Source organism: Oncorhynchus nerka, linkage group LG24 (genome assembly GCF_034236695.1).
Source record: "Oncorhynchus nerka isolate Pitt River linkage group LG24, Oner_Uvic_2.0, whole genome shotgun sequence".
Taxonomy (NCBI): domain Eukaryota; kingdom Metazoa; phylum Chordata; class Actinopteri; order Salmoniformes; family Salmonidae; genus Oncorhynchus; species Oncorhynchus nerka.
The window spans coordinates 14834605-14856572 of NC_088419.1; the positions used below are offsets into that span (position 1 = coordinate 14834605).

Consider the following 21968-nt stretch of genomic DNA (forward strand, 5'->3'; position numbering starts at 1 on the left):
ATGAAATTCCTTCAGAATTCCAGAATGGTACACAACGTTTATAGAACTTTCAAAGCATTTTCTTATTTACAACAATGTTCGAAATGATTTGTATGTAAAACTAGTTGGCATTAATAACTGAGCGAGCTTGTTTACAAATCACCCTCTTTTCAAAAGGACAAATAAAGACACAAATTACCCCATATTACCTATGCATTACCATGTAATACCTATAAGCATAACATAACTTATTTGCTTTCAATGTAGATATAAAATAATATAATGCATACATTAATTTGTACACAGAATTCAATGAAAGACCAAATAATTAAAACTACTTTTTGCATTATGTCCACCAAATATAACCTTTATTGCTTCTTTGTTATCAAGCCACCAGTGGCCTTGACCTATGGAACAACATGGTGAATAGGCAAACACCTGAGAAGGAGAAAAGTATGAAAACCAGCATCATTTTAGTGTTCTGTAAGCGTCGGCTATGGATCTCATCCTGGGTCCTTTATACAACATTTAGTCAACATCACAATGATCCCTTATAAGAGAGATGGAAAAGTTAGCACAGCAAAACATGTCTTGGATATCCCTTAGTCACAATTGAGGTGTGGGAACTTAACCATGGGCCTGAGACAGTACAAAAACATATTATGTAGCATCTCAACCGAAAAACTGCATTTAGCAAGTTAACATGTTCAACATGTCTTTGAGACAAATTTTTTGACAACAATGTACCTTAAAAATATGAATTAACTCTTAGCAATAAATGTTTGTTAATATGAACAACTTCGCAAAAGGCAAATGGTGTCCTATAAAAGCGAGACACCTGTCAAATTTCAGCGTCAAACAGTTTTGTCCAGACTACATTGGAGCCTGTCTGTCTGTCAGCAAATGAATGTATATGTTCACCTGTGGTGTAGCCATTACTCCACACCATAGCAAACGGTGGCAAAACGTTTTTGCACTGAAAACTGTTTGTTATTGGACAAGTTCAGCTTAGTCACTCCCTGTTAAGACCATTAGCTTCCGGTTGGTTTTGTTTGGTTCCTAGTGAATACCCCCCTGATCATATGTTCATTTTGGGGGGCAGGGGGGGGCGAGCATAATTTCAAAAGAATAACAAAAACACACAAGGAAATTAGAAGTGCACGGATACTATCAATGGTACTTGGTATCGGGCCGGTATGCTACTACTTGAACAAGGTATCTGTAAATGCTAGCAGATACAAAGTTCAGATATGTAGCTGACATATTGTGGTGGGCATCTTCACTTTAGCCGGGGTCGTGTCTCCTGCCTAGTAGTGATGGGAGAGAAAGAAAAGTATTGATACGGTTACACGTCGGGATATTTGGTTTTACGATATTGCGATATAAATTTTGCACTAGTCAACTGTACCTGTGCCAATACTTTGGTATTTTTCCTTCTATAGCGTGTTCTCCTTTATAAATGGTGAGCCAATTTCTTTTCGGCACTTTTATTTCCATGACTGATTGAAATGGGTTCTCTCATTCCTTTCTCTCGTCCCTCTGCAGCAGACATATAGTGAGCAATATGTTTGGAACATCGAATCGCAATACATATAGAAGCGTAAAAATCACAATACATATCGTATCGGCACCCAAGTATGGTGATAATATCGTATCGTGAGGTCCCTGGCAATTCCCAGCCCTACTAGTTTTCGTAGAATAACTTTTCTATATTTGTTATTGTATTGAAATGATTATTTTTAAAAGCATTTTTGTGTTTTAATATGTCATTATTTGTTTACTGCATTATGTTTGGTTGATTAGGAGGTAGCATTGATTGAACTGGGTTAAAGTTCATGTTATGAAAAATAAATACTTGAATCGGTACTCGCCGGTATCGGCCTCTCCTCAAGGGAAAGTACTTGGTACTTGGAATGATCAGCAAGAGTTGGTAACGGTGCACATCTATAGGAAATGTATATTACATAAGATATGTGTGCTTCTAATGGAGCTGGTTTTGAGCGTTGAGATTGGAAAGGCAATAGAGAGGAAGCATAATCAGTCTCCCTCTCCCATCTGTCTTTTTATCTCTCCCTTGTTACTAAAATCCATCATTCTGGTCTCGGCGTGACAGTATCAGCTGCCTCCTGGGACCACTCAGATGGGGGATGCTGGGCGGTGAGTCCCCCTGCGCCCCAGAGTCCAGTTTGGGTGTTGAGGTGTAGCACGGACCCATCCGACCCATCTGCAGGCCCGTCATGTCCCTATGGGCTGGGTTGCTGGGGATGAAGCTAAGGCCTGCTATGCCCATGGGGGGGCTGACCCGGTCCAGGTGGGGGTTGCTGGTGCTGCTGGGGGACTGGGGGTCGGCACTGAAGTACAGTGTGGTGCTGGACATGGTGGTGTTAGGGCAGAAATAGGGCTCGGGGCTTTTCCCAAACAACAATTTGCCCTCGGGCGAGCTACGCTTGAAGGAGTCAGAAACCGGTGACTCCAGCGGGTTCTCCATGTCCTCCAGGCTGTCCTTGCTCTCCTCCTCGCCCTCGCTGGGCGTCTCGGCTGACGTGGGCTCGTCGCTAGCGCTCTGGAACTCCTCCTTGCAGTCCGAGAGGGGCACCAAGCCCCCCTTCATTCCCTGTGATTCAGACACTGAGGTCCCGGAAACCCCGGAGACCCCGTCGCAGCTGCCGCCGCCTGCTGTGGTCGTCCCTCCGCCGCCAGTACTCTTGGCCTCAGAGTTACAATAGGACTCGTCCACTTCCAAAACGGCCGCCACACCGCCGGAACCATAGGCGCAGTTAATCTTCCCCAAGTCACCGGTTTTTAGTGCCAAGCGAATCAGGAGCCAGTGGTGGTGGCGGCAGGGGCACGAGTTACCCAGCCTGGGACCGCAACTCCCAGGATGCTCCAGTAGGGAGCCGGCCACGCCTGAGAGGGAGAAGCTGCCGTGGTTATGCAGGGAGGAGGGGGCAGCCTGGGGGAGGCTCTTGACACCACCCCCACCCCCCAGGGAGTAGGAAGTCTCGCCCCGCTCCAGGCCCTCTAGACAGGTGGAGCCCATGTGGTGGTTGTGGTGGCCCAGGCGCTGGCCCTTGCCCTGGGTGATCTCGGTGGACTTGGGGTGGAGGAAGCGGTAGTACAGGACCAGAGAGGTGGTGCCTGGAGTAGGGAGAGAAAAGAGAGGGGGAGACTTAGAAACACGCAGTATAGTACAGGGTGTTTAAATTAAGTGATGGGATTGAAGGTTCCCTATGGGAAACAGTAAAAGTTGGTTATGTCTGAAGTTTGACATGGTGCTTTAAAAAGGTCCTATGCAGCCATTTTTATCTCAATATCAAATAATTTCTTGGTAACAAATGAGTACATTAATGTGATTGTTTTCAATTAAAATGCTCAAAAAGAAAGAATTTTGCTAGGACTGTCTGGGAGTGGTCTGAGTTGGGAGGGGAAAACTGAAAACTGTTATTGGCAGAGAGGTTTGGAACTCTTTCTTATTGGTCTGTTAACTCATTTACTGTCAGGTGATGTCATAACGGCAGGCCAAAACGTCATCCCACCAAAAACAAGTCTATTCAAACAACTCTTACACGAAAAGGGCAGTATTATTCCAACCTCATAGTTTGGAAATATATATGAAAAAAATCACGTTTTTGAACCTCACTGGTCAAAATAACATTTCATATATACTCCGGCGGATTGTGTGTAGACAGTTGCTTCCGTTTTCCTTTTCGCAGAACTTTGACCCTGTCGGAGTGTCTGTTGTCATGGTTACCGCACAGTAGTTAGGTTGCTATCCAATTTGCGACAGATTTATGTGAACATTCTAAAATCTGCATTTAAAAAAAAGCCAAATAAACTGCATACATTCCTGAGTCGTAGTGGGAGGACCCCACACCATCTCATTTAGTGAGACTACTTTTACGTCCATACGATGGTTTTAAACAGTAACAATATTTGCACATAAAGGCAATTGCGCCACCACTTCTCACATAATTCATTTCAGACACACAAAAAGATCCCACCTTGTCTAGCGTTTTTTTTTTTTTTGTCCGGTTTAATTTTCTCTTTTATAAACCATACAAAACATAAACATACAAACATCAACTACATCACACCTGCCCAGACCCACTAGCAGACACTCCCATCTCCAGTGCCACCATCTTTCTGCCACATGGCCTGAAACGGCACCATTTTGTTTAGATTTTTCCATTATGTTAATGATGGTGGATTGATTTATTTCCAAGATGAGTGATGAGAAGAGAATCGTCCAACCCATTGGGTATCTCAATACACCCCCATATGCCATGTGTTGAAATATGTTTCGAGAGATTCAAATTAAGTTGACATTGTAATTCTTCTGATAACCAACTTTCTAGCTCCGCCCACAACTTCTGGACTTCATAGCGTTCCCAGAAAGCCTGGATTATTGAGTCATGATTAGTTTTACCTTAAGACATGACTCTGCCGTTGTGCTGTAGAATGTGTGAATGTTGTCTCGTATAATACAGTCTATACATTAGCTTATACTAGATTAAGCTTACATTTTGTGTTAACTATAATTTCATTAGTTATACCACAACTTTCCCTCCATCTTGTGCCAACCCCAAGTTCTTTTTAAGTCTTGGTTCCAATAGTTTTTTTATTTCACTACTTTTTTTCTAAGAGATTGTCAGCTGGATATGCTCTCTGTAAAAATGTGTATACATTACCTATCATATGAGTATGCTTTTCGGACTCAAATAAGATTCCCTCAAGGTTGCTCTGATGTCCAAAATATTTCAAATAGAAATTTTGTGATGTGTAACTTAAGTTGCATATATTTGAAACAATCTACATTGGTCAGCCCAAAATTACTTTTTTGTTCTGGCATGGAAATAAATGTATTTCTTGTTACCAAGTCATTCATGGTTTCTATGCCTTTAGTTTTCCATGTGGATCAATTTGTTGGTGAATTCTGAAAAGCTATCTAAGGATTGTTCAATAAGGTTGTGTTTTTAGGAAGTGATAGTGGTGCTCGTAGAATACATTATCTTCCATATATTTTTTTTTTTTAACTAGGCAAGTCCAATAAGAACAAATTATTATTTACAATGACTGCCTACCATATTGTTACAGTGTTCCATATTGTTACAGTGTTCCATATTGTTACAGTGTTCCATATTGTTACAGTGTTCTTAATTATGAAGTTACTAATGTTCTTAGCTTTTTCCCTTTGAAAATAAGACACATACAAAGATTGAGGATGAGCATGAGCTTGAGAAATGGAACATTACTCCATTACTCAACAATATGAAAGCAGATCTAATTAAATGGAATAAATCTTCCCATAAATCTTCCAGGCAGAATAAAGCTCTTTAGAATTGCATGGCTGCCAAAGATTCTGTATTTATTTTCGGTAATACCAATTATCCCACCAAAGACATGTACAATGTACACATCAGCACCTACAGCCAGTGAGCTCACTGAGACTCTTAGAATGGCGTTACAGCCAGTGAGCTCACTGAGACTCTTAGAATGGCGTTACAGCCAGTGAGCTCACTGAGACTCTTAGAATGGCGTTACAGCCAGTGAGCTCACTGAGACTCTTAGAATGGCGTTACAGCCAGTGAGCTCACTGAGACTCTTAGAATGGCGTTACAGCCAGTGAGCTCACTGAGACTCTTAGAATGGCGTTACAGCCAGTGAGCTCACTGAGACTCTTAGAATGGAGTTACAGCCAGTGAGCTCACTGAGACTCTTAGAATGGAGTTACAGCCAGTGAGCTCACTGAGACTCTTAGAATGGAGTTACAGCCAGTGAGCTCACTGAGACTCTTAGAATGGAGTTACAGCCAGTGAGCTCACTGAGACTCTTAGAATGGAGTTACAGCCAGTGAGCTCTGAGACTCTTAGAATAGAGTTACAGCCAGTGAGCTCACTGAGACTCTTAGAATGGAGTTACAGCCAGTGAGCTCACTGAGACTCTTAGAATGGAGTTACAGCCAGTGAGCTCACTGAGACTCTTAGAATGGAGTTACAGCCAGTGAGCTCACGGAGACTCTTAGAATAGAGTTACAGCCAGTGAGCTCACGGAGACTCTTAGAATAGAGTTACAGCCAGTGAGCTCACTGAGACTCTTAGAATAGAGTTACAGCCAGTGAGCTCACTGAGACTCTTAGAATAGAGTTACAGCCAGTGAGCTCACTGAGACTCTTAGAATAGAGTTACAGCCAGTGAGCTCACTGAGACTCTTAGAATAGAGTTACAGCCAGTGAGCTCACTGAGACTCTTAGAATAGAGTTACAGCCAGTGAGCTCACTGAGACTCTTAGAATAGAGTTACAGCCAGTGAGCTCACTGAGACTCTTAGAATGGAGTTACAGCCAGTGAGCTCAGATACTCTTAGAATGGAGTTACAGCCAGTGAGCTCAGATACTCTTAGAATGGAGTTACAGCCAGTGAGCTCACGGAGACTCTTAGAATAGAGTTACAGCCAGTGAGCTCACTGAGACTCTTAGAATGGAGTTACAGCCAGTGAGCTCACTGAGACTCTTAGAATGGAGTTACAGCCAGTGAGCTCAGATACTCTTAGAATGGAGTTACAGCCAGTGAGCTCAGATACTCTTAGAATGGAGTTACAGCCAGTGAGCTCAGATACTCTTAGAATGGAGTTACAGCCAGTGAGCTCACGGAGACTCTTAGAATGGAGTTACAGCCAGTGAGCTCACTGAGACTCTTAGAATGGAGTTACAGCCAGTGAGCTCACTGAGACTCTTAGAATGGAGTTACAGCCAGTGAGCTCACTGAGACTCTTAGAATGGAGTTACAGCCAGTGAGCTCTGAGACTTAGAATAGAGTTACAGCCAGTGAGCTCACTGAGACTCTTAGAATGGAGTTACAGCCAGTGAGCTCACTGAGACTCTTAGAATGGAGTTACAGCCAGTGAGCTCACTGAGACTCTTAGAATGGAGTTACAGCCAGTGAGCTCACTGAGACTCTTAGAATGGAGTTACAGCCAGTGTCCGAACAGGTCATTAATAATAAACTGCTCAGAAAAATAATTGTATTTGGTTTAAAGCATTATCTTATGAACAATGAACAAGGTGAAGAAGCTGAACTCCTAGGAGTAACATTGGATAGTCAGTTATGTCATATTGACAAAGCGGTTGTGAAGATGGGGAGAGGTATGTCTGTTATAAAAATGTATTCTGCGTGTTTGACAAAAAGATCAACTGTACTAGTCGTTTAGGCTCTGATATTGTCCCATCTTGATTACTGTCCGGCAACATGGTCAGGTGCAGCAGAGAAAAGCTGCACCTGGCTCACAACAAAGCAGCACACCTTGCCTTTAACTGCAAACATAGAACTAAGATCATCAACATGCATGACAGTCATAGGTACACTTCAAACAGACATGCATACCCCACCAGACACGACACTATGGGTTTCTTCACAGTACCTAAACTGAAAACAGATGTACTGTAATACGTCGCTCAGCTTTGTATAGAGCCATGTCATCGTGGAATGCTCTGCCACCAGGGGTTTTAGGCAAAAAGCAAGTTTAGCTTAAAAAAAAAAACATATTGTATCACAGAACCTCTTCTCTTTATAAATAATACCATTTAACTGCAGTGTATATAAGAATATGAAGTGTGTAAATAGTATTTGTGTTGTCTTTCCTATTTAATGTTGTTCTTGTCTTACTGTTCTGCACTGTCATTATGTGGACCCCATGAGGAGTAGCTGCTGCATGTGCAGTAGCTAATGAGGATCCTAATAAACTAAACATGCATAAAAAGGTTGGATGGAAACCTGGTTTGTGCCAGTAACAAGACTGCTAAGAAAGCTCACCATTACCTTGTAAATAATTATCTTATTGTGAGTATATTTTCTTGCAACAATGACCATTTGTTTTTGCTAAAGTTAAGACATTTTCAGCTATGCTCTATTTGAACTGGTTAGCCAGCTAGCTAACAAGCTAAAAACATACCAAAACATCCTTTAGGAACTTGCTTTTAGTTGCTAGATAGTTTTTTTTAGCTGCCTGGCATGACATATACAAACAATTATTTTGAAACTAATGAGTTTATTGGTGTTAAAATCAGGTAGTTATGCTATTTGGATCACCAAGCTGCTGATGTCATATAGAGGCTGTCATTTTTGTGTTTATACTTTTCATAACGACAAGTTGGTGTCGGACAACAATAGAGCGTTTATGATGTCACTGTGACAGCTGTCTACAGCATGTCAATAGAACTGCAAACCAGCCTTTAGATAGATAATATACCCCTTACAACCATGAACATTACTAAATCTGTGATATTAGAGGTTTCTCTGGTAGTAGAAATTTGCCCTAAATTAAATCTACATTTGAATATAAGAAGTTTCCTTTTAACACGTAATAAGTTTAACTTTAGCTTTGTAAATGCTCTTTTTAACATCCTCTGTTCTGTGTACACACCTCAGGCATAACCTGGGGGTTAAAACGAAATTCTACATTAGAATAGGGAGACTACAAAGATTGACTCACCAAGCAGGAAGCTGCACAGCACGATAGTAGGGAGGGTTATGCTATCCCATGATTTCTCACTGAGGAAGTCTGACGCTGCCACTAATAGTGTGGCATTCTCCAGTAGCATGGCCTATAGGAGAAGAGGTCAAACGAGGTCAGGATAGTGACCCCCCCCACCAAAATAACATTTAAAAAAATATATATACACACACAACTCATCTCAAAGACACAGGAGTGAAGGCATAAGACAAGAAATAACAACGAGCACCAGGAGATTCAAACAGAAGTCAATCAGAACGTTCCTAAGCTGCACACTTAATTCAAATTAAACCAATCTTTATTGTCCCTGTAGGGAAATCCTCATCCTCCTTGTCATCATACGTACCACGTAGAAGCAGGAAATTGAAACTGAACTAAATCTGAACTAACTAATATCTTTGTCCCCAAAGGGTAATTCAATTGCTGCGTACAAATTTACCCTCTAGAGTTTCTTCTCTCTCTCTCGTACGTACCAGGTAGAAGCCGGCCATGCGAAAGCGCGAGGGGCCTTCTTTGACATTGAGGAAGAGGAAGATGTGGACTAATCCCAGCACAGCGTTGAACAGCCGCCAGCGCCACGGGCCAGTGCAGATATCGGGTTGCTGGGCGACCAGCCAGAAAGACGCTGTGAGCCAGTGGAAGCCTGGAGGTCAATGTAAAAATACATTATTCCAGAGTGAATTAGACAGTGGAGCACCTCTGTGGTGGGAATACAAAGTGTGCGTGTGAGACAGAGAGAGGGTGTGTGCATGTGTGACGGCGAGAGGGGCAGGGTTGTGTGTGTGCATGTGTGACGGTGAGAGGGGCAGGGTTGGGTGTGTGCATGTGTGACGGCGAGAGGGGCAGGGTTGTGTGTGTGTATACACATGTGCTCAGCAGGACCAGAGGGAACAGAGATAGAGAGGTAAGAGGTATTGTGCATCGTCATGCAGGGGGACACTGGTTGCCAAGAAACTAGCTTTGAAGGGCGATATGTGTTGTGAAGATGCCTTTTGTTGATTTGTTTATTTATAATCAAACCTGAGGCTTTGAGCATTTGGTATAATGCACGTAGAGGTCAATTGTAGGTCAAATCAGTTTATTCTAAATGACCATTTTGATTGGTTCTCAACTTTGATGCACTATTGACTACAATCGAGTTATGAGTAAATACTGATGCTCGAGGAGTTAACAATAAATCTCTCTACCTTTATACGATCATGCCGACCAGAACCAAACTGTGCTGGCCTGGCTCAGATCTTCTCTGTTCACATTGTCTTTTTCAGCAGGGTTTCCAGCAACTATGTAGATGCTTAACCAGGCCTGCTCAGTACAGCTTGGTTTGGCTTGGCTTGATTTTGCTCAGTCGTGTGAAAAGCCCTCTAGTTTCTCCAGTTGTTGCATTTGCTCCCCTCCCTCCCTCTCTCACCTGCCACTCCGCAGGTCCACCAGTGGAAGTAGCGGGCGAAAGACATGAGGCTTGCCACCCGGGCACCCAGCATGCCCACCCTCCACAGCAGCTGGCACAGCAGGGCGGCCGGCGGCATGGCCAGGTGCCCCGGGCGGATCAGGCAGCACGCCCGGCTGAACAGCACCAGTGCCCACGACAGCGACAGCAGGCACAGGCCGGCGCATGCCGCCACTGTGGAGGCAGATGAATGGGGAGAGGGTGAGAGGGAAGTATTGGGGGGAGAGGGTGAGGATGAGAGGGAAGTATTGGGGGGGGGAGTGAGAAATGATCAGATCTTTTTCACAGACCAGGTTTTTCCCATTACAAAAATGACCAATTACAAGTTTGTTTCTTTGGGATTTTCTTTCCTTCCCATTTTAAGTGGCCGACTCTATCCGGCTACCACTTCGCTTCTCAAAAAGGTTCCCATCCTGATTATAGACTTATAGTCCCAGATGAGCTGGCATGATCCGATGGACGGCACCGTTTGATCCGATGGACGGCACCGTTTGATCCGATGGACGGCACCGTTTGATCCGATGGACGGCACCGTTTGATCCGATGGACAGCACCGTTTGATCCGATGGACGGCACCGTTTGATCCGATGGACAGCACATGATTTCAATGAAAATTCTAGAATCCTCAGTTCTTTAGGATATGACTATTACATACAGGGCCTTCGGAAAGTATTCAGACCCCTTGACTTATTCCACATTTTGTTACGTTACAGCCTTATTCAAAAATTGATTAAATAAAAGTAATTCCTCAGCAATCTACACACAATATCCCATAATGACAAAGTGAAACAGGTCTTTAGAAATATTTGTACATGTATTAAAAATACCTTATTTACATTAAGTTTACAGCCCCTTTGCTATGAGATTCAAAATTGAGCTCAGGTACATCCTGTTTCCATTGATCATCCTTGAGAGGTTTCTACAACTTGATTGGAGTCCATCTGTTGTAAATTCAATTGATTGGACATAATTTGGAAAGGCACACACCTGTCTATTAAAAAGGTCCCAAATTGACAGTGCACATCAGAGCAAAAACCAAGCCATGAGGTCGAGGTACAGATCTGGGGAAGGACACCAAAATATGTCTGCAGCATTAAAAGTCCCCAAGAACACAGTGACCTCCATCATTCTTAAATGGAAGATATTTGGAACCATCAAGACTCTTCCTAGAGCTGGCTGCCCGGCCAAACTGAACCATCGGGGGAGAAGGGCCTTAGTCAGGGCGGTGACCAAGAACCTGATGGTCACTGACATAGCTCTACAGTTCCTCTGTGTAGACGGGAGAACCTTCCAGAAGGACAACCATCTCTGCAGCACTCCAATTAGGCATTTATGGTAGAGTGGGAAGACGGAAGTCACTCCTTAGTAAAAGGCATATGACAGCCTGCATGCACCATGAAAAACAAGATTCTCTGTTTTGATGAACCTTTGGCCTGAATGCCAAGCGTCACATCTGGAGGGAACCTGACACCATTCTTTCTCCGAGTTGTAAAAGCAAGCAGAACAGAAACTGGCTACTCTTTAGTTGGCAAGGTAACAGCTGTTTAACTTATCATAAAAAAATCTAACTAGTGTTTATTCACAGTGCTGAGCTAGTAGTGTAACTCAGAGTTTCCCAAAGTTGGTCCTTAAAGCTATAGTCTGGAATAAGGGTAATTTCAATTATTGAGGCGACAGAAACGCACACCTATTCAGGTGAGGTGCTGGCTAGAGGAGTGGAACACTTTTAAAAAATTAAGGAGAGCTGCACACTCTAGGAGCTCAGACAAGCTGTCCTCGTCAGGGTATATCCCGGGTGAACCATTGATTCTATTCTTGGATAATATCATGTATAATATGTACACCAAGGTAATTATTTTTGTAAAACAAATGGGAGGAAGACCTGGTAGAAGCTATTGGGAATGATGAATGGATACAGATATGCTTGAATGCCCAGTCATGTTCATATCATCTCAGACATCAATTACTGCAGTTTAAGACCATCCATAGAACTTACTACACTACACAGGAAACAATGAAGTTTATTAGGCTACGGGCTAAAGATGAAAAGTTATGATGAGGGTGGTGAAAGCGCACAGTGATGAGCTTGATGGTCCTTTCCAATTAATATTGAAGGTCTTATTCTGATGTATTCAGTACATGAACATTTTAACGAAAAAGTACATTTTGTGTGCTCTACGTCATCACGCACGGACTTATCTGCAGTAAGTCTGTTTGGTGAAAACATACCACTGGTGGGAAAATGTGAGGATTCTAGAATATTCGCATGAAAATCTGTCGCCAATTGGATCGAAACCTAGCTAGTGAGGCTAAAGAAAAGTGTGCCATATCAAATTACCTAATTGTTACTTTGGACAAAAATCAAGACTTCAATATTGTTGTAATGCTTTTTGGATAACAAATATTAATTTTTGAAAAATTCTGAATTTTCCATTCATCGTAATTAAATCACAGCAAATCCTGTGATTAACTTGATTAAATGTTGTTTTCGTTGGACCGTCCTATGTCATACATATGCAGGGAAAAGGTTAGAGGGAAGAGTCATGAATTCAGAATATAAGATACAATTCTACATCTTCACAATTGGTTTGGGTGTTAGACAGATTTTATTTGATTTTATTCCCAATCCAACCCTAGGATCAGCTTGTCCACTGTCTGTGCAATCTTATTCTGTCGCCAGGTTTCCAGCCAATCTTTTTATGCGAGTAAAGTACACGTCAAAAAAATAATTACATTACAGGCCTGAGAGTAAACTTTCAAAATGTCGACAAAACAAAATACACTAGACAAGGTGGGATCTTTGTGTCTGTAAAATGAATTATGAGAGAAATATCTGTAGAAAGGCTTTTATGCGCAAATATTGATATAACCATCATATTGAAGTAAACTTAAGAGTTACGCGATGACATGTGTGGCCCTCCCACTGCGACTCAGTCTCCTGTATCTATGCTGCAATATTCTATGTGCCGGGGGGCTAGGGCCAGTCTGCTATATCTGGTGTAATTCTCCAGTCCACCTGGTTGTGCTGCTGACCCAGTTTCTGCTGTTCTGCCTGCGGCTATGACCTGACCTGGTCACTGGACCCCCACCCCCGCCACATGCTGTCTCAACCTCGAATTGCTCGGCTATGAAAAGCCAACTGACATTAAGTCCCGAGGTACTGACCTGTTGCACCCTCTACAAACACTGTGATTATTATTTGACCCTGCTGGTCATCTATGAACGTCTGAAGAACAATCTGGACTTAATGGCCATATACTCTTATAATCTCTACCCGGCACAGCCAGAAGAGGACTGGCCACCCCTCAGAGCCTGGTTCCTCTAGGTTTCTTCTTGCCTTTCTAGAGAGTTTTTCCTAGCCACCGTACTTCTACATTCGTATTACTTGGGTTTCTAGGCTCAGTTTCTGGAAAAGCACTTTCTGACAACTGCTGTTGTAAAAAAGGCCTCTATAAATATATTTGATTGATTTATTGATTGATTAGGTTACAGATGAAATAAGTTATGATGAACTTCACAGGGGGGTGAAAGTGCAAGGTGATGCGCTAAATGCTCCTTTCCAAATAAATAGAGGGTCTGATTGTGGGACATGATCATCAATGCTTGGCTGCCAGTTTGACAAATAAAAAGTGTTATTTTAGTCCATAATAATTTCATCATGTAGGCAATACATGTGCTCTAGCCAACAGAGGGCAGATGCTAGAGCAGTCTGTCATAACCAGAGTGGACACACTCGGTACACAACATGTTTTTGTGAGAAAACCATCAGTAGAGTTGAAAATGCGATGGAAACCCATTTCACTTGTTTTTTTCTATACATGAAAATGTAACCGCAAAAGGTAGTTTTATGTGCACTACGTCATCATGCCTTTTATATGCAACAAGTCAACTTAATGAAAACACATATCTAGTGGGGAAATAAGCATCTTGTTTTTATGTGGATATTCGCATGAAAATCTGTCGCCAATTGGGTGGAAACCTAACTAATGTGATCTAACAGGCTAAACTGATCCTAATCAGCACCTCTATTCTGAGATGCTTAAAACACACCAGATGGTAGGCCAGGAGCCTTATGTATCAAGCATCTCAGTGCAGGAGTGGTGATCTAGGGTCAGTTTAAACTTGGTCCTAGATCAGCACACTTCATGAATTCGGGCCCACTAAGAGATGGTAAAAATGGTATTATTACATATATTGAACAAACATGTAAAAACACAACATGTAAAGTGTTGGTCCCATGTTTTATGAGCTGAAATAAAAGATCCCAGAAACTTTCCATACGTACAAAAATCGTATTTAAAAAGATATGTTTGTTTACATCCCTGTTAGTGAGCATTTCTCTTTTGACAAGATAATCCATCCACCTAATGAAGGTGTGGCATATCAAGAAGCTGATTAAAAACATCATGACCATTACACAGGTGCACCTTGTGCTGGGGACAATCAATAAAAGGCCACTCTAAAATATTCAGTTGTGTCACACAACACAATGCCACAGATATCTAAAGTTGAGGGAGTGTGCAATACTCATGCTGACTGCAGGAATGTCCACCAGAGCTGTTGCCAGAGAATGTTAATTTCTCTACCATAAGCCACCTCCAATGTCGTTTGAGAGACCACGTGTAGCCACGCCAGCCCAGGACCTCCACATCTGGCTTCTTCACCTGCTGGATTATCTGACCAGCCATCCGGACAGCTGATGAAACTGTGGGTTTGCACAACAGAAGAATTTCTGCACAAACTGTCAGAAACCGTCTCAGGGAAGCTCATCTGCGTGCTCGTCGTCCTCACAAGGGTCTTGACCGGATTGCAAGTTTGGCGTCTTAACTGACTTCAGTGGGCAAATGGTCACCTTGAGAAGTTCTTCACGGATGAATCCCGGAATCAACTGTACCGGGCAGATGGCAGACAGTGTGTATGGCGTTGTGTGGGCGAGTGGTTTGCTGATGTTAACATTGTGAACAGAGTGCCCCATGGTGGTGGAGTTGTTATGGGCAGGCATAAACTACGGATACGCATTTTATTGATGGCAATTTGAATGCACGGAGATGGACGAGATCCTGAGGCCCATTGTCGTGCCATTCATCTGCCGCCATCACCTCATGTTTCAGCATGATAATGCACAGCCCCACGTCGCAAGGCTCTGTAAACAATTCCTTGAAGCTGAAAATGTCCCAGTTCTTCCATGGTCTGCATACTCACCAGATATGTCACCCATTGAGCATGTTTTGGATGCTTTGGATCGACAGCGTGTTCCAGTTCCCGACAATATCCAGCAACTTCGTAGAGCCATTGGGACAACATTCCACAGGCCACAATCAACAACCTGATCAACTCTATGCGAAGGAGATGTTTCACGCTGCATGAGGCAAGCGGTTGTCACACCAGATACTGACTGGTTTTCTGATCCATGGCCCTACCTTTTTTTAAGGTATCTGTGACCAACAGATACATATCTGTATTCCCAGTCATGTGAAATCCATAGATTAGGGCCTAATTCATTTATTTCAACTGGCTGATTTCCTTATATGAACTGTAAATCAGTAAAATCTTTGCTTTTATATTTGTGTTCAGTGTAGTAATTAATAACATTTGATTTATGTTATACGTTTGTTTCTTTGTAATTAATTGGGTACAGTGGTGTCTTACCCGGGGAGTCTAGTTCCACGTCAGTGACGGCCAGGACGTAGGTCTGCAGCAGGGTCTGCGGTAGGGTGAGGACCAGGGCCTCCAACAGGCGGAGAGCGGACACATCAGCCTGCTGCATCACAGCCGCCCCCAGCTCCCCCGCAGTGCCCTGCATGTCCCATACAGACACCATGCAGTCCCACAACCTGCCAGAAGGTGGAGACAAAAGACCAACAGCTGTGAGACAGAGCTCGTGAGATAACCCACTGCTCTCTAGTGCTGGTCCTATGTATGGCGGTGGATGATGCGATGTACTGTGTGTTGGTGAGATTATGTAAGGAATTCTGCAATTTGGATATAATGTTGAATTTTCGGTGTATCTAATCCAGATTAGATAACACAGAAGATTTTAAGATTCCAGGTTTAATGATGGAAACCTCTCGGTAACCTCTAATACACATCACTTCCGGTATAGTACTAGAGGACAAATAGGATAAGAGATCTTATTCATCCAACTAAGACAATCAATGGCAGGTTTCTAAATTAAGTTTACTCTGCATTACTCTGAGCTGAAAGCAACTTCTCCATCAAATTCTAATTCTGAACCACATTGCCTTGTTGTCAGAGTCAGGGTGGTGTTCATTAAGGTACAGTGGAAATAAAACTTTCAAAAATATTTTGTCACAGAAAACAAAAGCAAGCACTTCTAATTGGACAAGGTCAGATAGTACCTCCACATTTCTGTTTTTGTGCCTATTGAACACGCCCAGGTGAGGCCATTGTTCAGGTGGGCTCACCGTTGGAAGATGCCCAGTTGCAACACGTGTGTAAGGGTCAGGAACCAATAGTGGTCTTCCCCATCGTCATGGTACCACCTGAGACTCAACACCTGGACCAGTATCCCTGGCAACAAGAGGGCGAGGGTCAACCCCGCCCACTGCGTTTCCTCATTCCATAGGTAGAATCCTATGCAGTAGATCACTGTATAGAACACGTACACACACAGGGGAGAAATAGATACATTATAATACATTTGTAACACTATAATAGTGTATCATTGCATTGAAGTACTAAGGTCTATTTACCTACCTACATACAAAATATTTTAGATTACATTCTGATCACAACTATGTTTTCTTTTGGTTACATTCTGTACAGTCTATCTATGGTGGGAGTGAATGGTGACACATTCCATTGGACAAAAGGTAATCTACATGAATCAGTTAGTGAGAGAGTGTGGATGGGTGGATGAATGGTATATTTAAACAATCCCCTGACGCCTGGTTTCATAAAAACGGACATGTAAAAGCCATATCAAATTCATTGATGCTCATTAATGAATGAATTGCCATTTTAAAGTGTATGCCTCTTAACCACAAACTTGGCTGGAGGAGAGAAGTGCTCGTTGGCTAGATATTGATTATTTCTGTCACATCCCTCCGGACTGACTGTCTCCGTTGGTGGGGACCTAGAGAGCGCCTCAGGCACAGCAGTATTTTTATCCGTTTGAAAGTCATCCGTGCCAAGGCCAAAGTCACTTTGCGCGCAGTCAGTCACCTTTGCTGGAGCTCTTGTCATTGATCTGCTTACTCAGGGCTTCTCACATGCGCAAACAAGGATGCACAGCACCTGTTTCCAGAAGAACGACCCGGAGGGGACCTCACCTGCTCGTGTGCCCTTCGACCGACATACAAAATCAAACATCACCAAAAGCATTTATCTTATGATTGGTATGATTTGCAGCATGCAAGTTGAGTGGATGTAGCCAGCAATAGAAACAAGATAGGACTGTTAGTGATAGTAGCTAAATTGGGTTCGCGAAACCTCAGTCAAAAGCTGTCACGGATGACCATGGATTGGCATCACCCCAATTCAGTGCATGTAGCTATCGTACATTCTGAGAAGGTACACTCTGTAGAAAGGCTAGCCCAACCTACATCCCTACATGTCACCATCAATACATAAAAGGAAACCACAGTCTTCATGAAGAGATCCTTAAAACACTTTTAGCGATCTTTGTAATTACAAATCAAATATATTTGAGATTCTTCAAAGTAGCCACCCTTTTCCTTGATGACAGCTTTGCACACTCTTGGCATTCTCTCAACCAGCTTCACCAGGAATGCTTTTCAAACAGTCTTGAAGGAGTTCCCACATATGCTGAGCACTTGTTGGCTGCTTTTCCTTCACTCTACAGTCCAACTCATCCCAAACCATCTCAATTGGGTTGAGGTCAGGTGATTGTGGAGGCCAAGTCATCTGATGCAGCACTCCGGTAAAAAAAACTATATATAGTCCCGTGCAAACCAGATGGGATGGCGTATCGCTGCAGAATGCTTTGATAGCCATGCTGTTTAAGTGTGCCTTGAATTCGAAATAAATCACTGACAGTGTCACCAGCAAAGTACCCCCACAACATCACACCTCCTCCTCCATGCTTCACAGTGGGAACCACACATGCAGAGACCTTCCGTTCACTTGTTTCACATAGACACGGAGGTTGGAACGAAAAATCTCCAATTTGGACTCATCAGACCAAAATGACAGATTTCCACCAATCTAATGTCCATTACTCGTGTTTCTTGGCCCAAGCAAGTCTCTTCTTCTTATTGGTCCTTTAGTAGTGTTTCTTTGCAGAAGTTTGACCATGAAGGCCTGATTCACACAGTCTCCTCTGAACAGTTGATGTTGACATGTGTCTGTTAGTTGAACTCTGAAGCATTTATTTAGGCTGCGATCCGAGGTGCAGTTATCACTAATGAACTTATCCTCTGCAGCAGAGGTAACTCTGGGTCTTCCTTTCCTGTGGCGGTCCTAATGAGAGCCAGTTTCATCATAGCACTTGATGGGTTTTGTGACTGCACTTTTTCCGCATTGAGTGACCTTCATGTCTTAAAGTAATGATGGACTGTCATTTCACTTTGCTAATTTGAGCTGGTCTTGCCATAATATGGACCAAATAGGACCATCTTCTGTATACCAACCCTACTTTGTCACAACACAACTGATTGGCTCAAATGCATTAAGAAGGAAAGAAATTCCACAAATTAACTTTTAACATGGCACACCTGTTAATTGAAATGCATTCCAGGTGACTACCTCGTGAAGCTGGTTGAGAGAACGACAATTGTGCAAAGCTGTCATCAAGGCAAAGGGTGGCTACTTTGAAGAATCTCAAATATATTTTTATTTGTTTATCACTTTTCTGACTACCACATGATTCCATATGTGTTATTTCATAGCGTCGATGTCTTCAAAATAGTAAAAATAAAGAAAAACCCTGGAATGAGTAGGTGTGTCCAAACTTTAGACTGGTACTGTACGTACAGGTAAGGATAAAGTGACTATGCAACAGGATAGATAATAAACAGTAGCAGCAGCCTGTATGATAAGTCAAAAGAATTAGTACAAAAAGGGTCAACACAGACACTGTAGTTAAATAGTCCTCTGACTCCGCCTGGTATAGAGGTCCTGGATGGTAGGGAGCTTGGCCACAGTGATGTACTGGGCCGTGCGCACTACCGTCTCTAGCGCCTTGCGATTGGATACCAAGCAGTTGCCATACCAAGTGGTGATGCAGCCAGTCAAGATGCTCTCAATGGTGCAGCTGTACAACTTTTTGAGGATTTGAAGACCCATGCCAAATGTTTTCATCCTCCGACTGTGTTGGCGTGTGTGGACCATGAGTATTCCTCAGCTTCCTTGAAGCTCTAGACCCGCTCCACTACAGATCCGTCGATGTGGACGGGGGCGTGCTCGGCCCTCTGTTTCCTGTAGTCCACGACACCACAATGCCATGACACTGACCTCCTCCCTATAGGCTGTCTCATTGTCATCGATGATCAGGCCAACCACCATTATGTTGTCAGCAAACTTAATGATGGTGTTGGAGTCATGTGCGGCCATGCAGTCGTAGGTGAACATGGAGTACAGGAGGGGACTAAGCACGCACCCCTGAGGGGCCCCCGTGTTGAGTGTCAGCATGGCAGATGTGTTGTTGCCTACCCTCACCACCTGGGGGCGGCCTTTCAGGAAGTCCAGGATCCATTTGTAGAGGGAGGTGTTCAGTCTCAGGGTCCTGAGCTTAGTGATGAGCTTAGAGGGAACTATGGTGTTGAATGATGAGCTGTAGTCGATTAACAGCATTCTCACATAGGTGTTGTTTAGGTGGGGAAGGGCAGTGTGGCGTAGTAGGATTCGATCTTAGTCCTGCATTGAAGTTTTTACTGTTTGATGGCTCGGGATTTCTTGTAAGCGTCCGGTTTAGTGTCCCGCTCCTTGCAAGTGGCAATTCGATCCTTTAGCTCAGTGTGGATGTTGCCTGTAATCCACAGCTTCTGGTTGGGATATGTACATACAGTCACTGTGGGGAAAACGTTGTCGATGCACTTAGTAATGAAGTCGGTGACTGATGTGGTAAACTCTTCAACGCCATCAGAGGAACCACAGAACATATTCCAGTCTGTGCTAGCGAAACAGTCCTGTAGCTTAGCATCCGCTTCATCAGACCACAACTGTATTGAGCACATCACTGGTACTTCCTGTTGAGTTTTTGCTTGTAAGCAGGAATCAGGAGGATAGAGTTATGGTCCGATTTATCAAATGGAAGGCGAGAGCTTTGAATGTGTTTCTGTGTGTGGTGTAAAGGCGATCTAGAATTGTTTTGCATCTAGTTGCACAGTTTCCCTGCATTAAAATCACCAGCCACTAGGAATGCCGCCTCTGGATGTGCATTTTCGTTTTTTCTTACGGCCTTATACGGCTGGTTGAGTACGGTCTTAGTGCCAGCATTGGTTTGTGGTGGTAAATATACAGCTACGAAAAATTAAAACTCTTGGTAATTAGTATGCTCTTACACTACCGGACATTGGCGCTCATAATGGTGGACATCACCAACCTGTAAAAACGGAAGTTCTGCTCCTCCAAACTAATCTCGTACATTGCCAGCGGTGAGTTTCTGAAATTCAGTGCATGCAGAATACTCATGAGATGTCCAGAGACACCGGAGTACATTTGCAAAGTAGAGTCACTTGACACGTATGCGACTTAATGCCCTAAGTGATGCAAACCACACATTTTATGATACGTTTATATAATTTTCTCTACCCCAGAAATATGTTATTTGAAGGTCCCCTGAGGCTGTCCTAATCACTGCTTAATTTTCATGCAAGGAACTGGGTCCCGGTATCTAACGGTTTAAAGACCACAATGAATCAATGCAAGGCAAGGTTACCGGGTCACGCCACATTCACATTATGTACTTCTACTTAACTAGCTAGTGTGGCTACTTGGATAACTAGTGATGCTGAACTGTACTGGAATAAACGCACGATAGACTGTAGTTAAATACGCATTCCGTGAAGCCCAGAATGGTACATTTTGTCGACAAACCAAGAGCTCTACCAATGCATATAACTCAGTGAAGGTCACTAAAGCGGTCCAAGGTTTGTTTGAACGTGCTGTGAATGTTAATTTGCAGAATATAACAAAAGTTAAAGTGGCTAGAATTAGGTGTCCACTTACGCGAGGTTCTTTCGGCCAGTATCACCAGCCCCGACACACCGAAAAGGATAGCTTGGCACCATGCTATCCAACACCCGCTCCGAGCCGCGGAGGGCATCACACGGTCAACGGGCCCAGCGTTTATCATGATACGGAGACGTGGGCGCCGCGAGAACCAACCGGGGACATTATTATTGTCATCCTTCTCCCTCCGTGGATCCGTTACATCCTCGTTTTGCTGGCTGGCTCCTGTCAAAAGATATCTGACGTCGCCGTGCGGTTTTTAAAGAGACAGTACAGTAAGTACTGTACGAACTCCCGATGGTCACATTGACCGTGACACATCACCTGACACTTTTTCGCCACCTCTTCTTCGATCATAAAGTGGCTATACTGGTTTATAATCCTCAATATCACAAAAATGTACACTACCATTCAAACGTTTGGGGTCACTTATTAATGTCCTTGTTTTTGAAAGAAAAGCTACAAAAGTTGTCCGTTAAAATAACATCAAATTGATCAGAAATACAGTGTAGACATTGTTAAGGTTGTAAATGACTATCGTAGCTGGAAACAGCTGATTTTTAATGGAATATCTACATAGGCGTACAGAGGCCCATTATCAGCAACCATCACTCCTGTGTTCCAATGGCACGTTGTGTTAGCTAATACAAGTTTATCACTTTAAAAGGCTCATTGATCATTAGAAAACCCCTTTTCAATGATGTTAGCACAGCTGAAAACTGTTGTTCTGATTAAAGAAGCAATAAAAAAGGCCCTTCTTTTGACTAGTTGAGTATTTGGAGCATGGTGTCTTGTGGGTACTATTTAATGAAGCCGCCAGTTGGGGACTTCGTGTGTGTGTGTGTGTGTGTGTGTGTGTGTGTGTGTGTGTGTGTGTGTGT

At 43.2% G+C, this 21968-nt stretch overlaps 1 protein-coding gene across 1 annotated transcript; it reads right to left on the reverse strand.

Moving 5' to 3' along the window:
* Positions 1-23: 23 nt before the first annotated feature.
* LOC115123571 (XK-related protein 5-like) lies at positions 24-21333 on the reverse strand. The gene is made up of 7 exons (XM_029652915.2): positions 21085-21333; positions 16359-16542; positions 15583-15767; positions 9895-10107; positions 8960-9129; positions 8466-8577; positions 24-3117 (listed from the first exon to the last, which is right to left on the reverse strand). Exons 1-7 carry the CDS (start codon positions 21209-21211, stop codon positions 2060-2062), a joined length of 2049 nt encoding a protein of 682 aa, XP_029508775.1. The 5' UTR covers positions 21212-21333; the 3' UTR covers positions 24-2059.
* Positions 21334-21968: the final 635 nt, after the last annotated feature.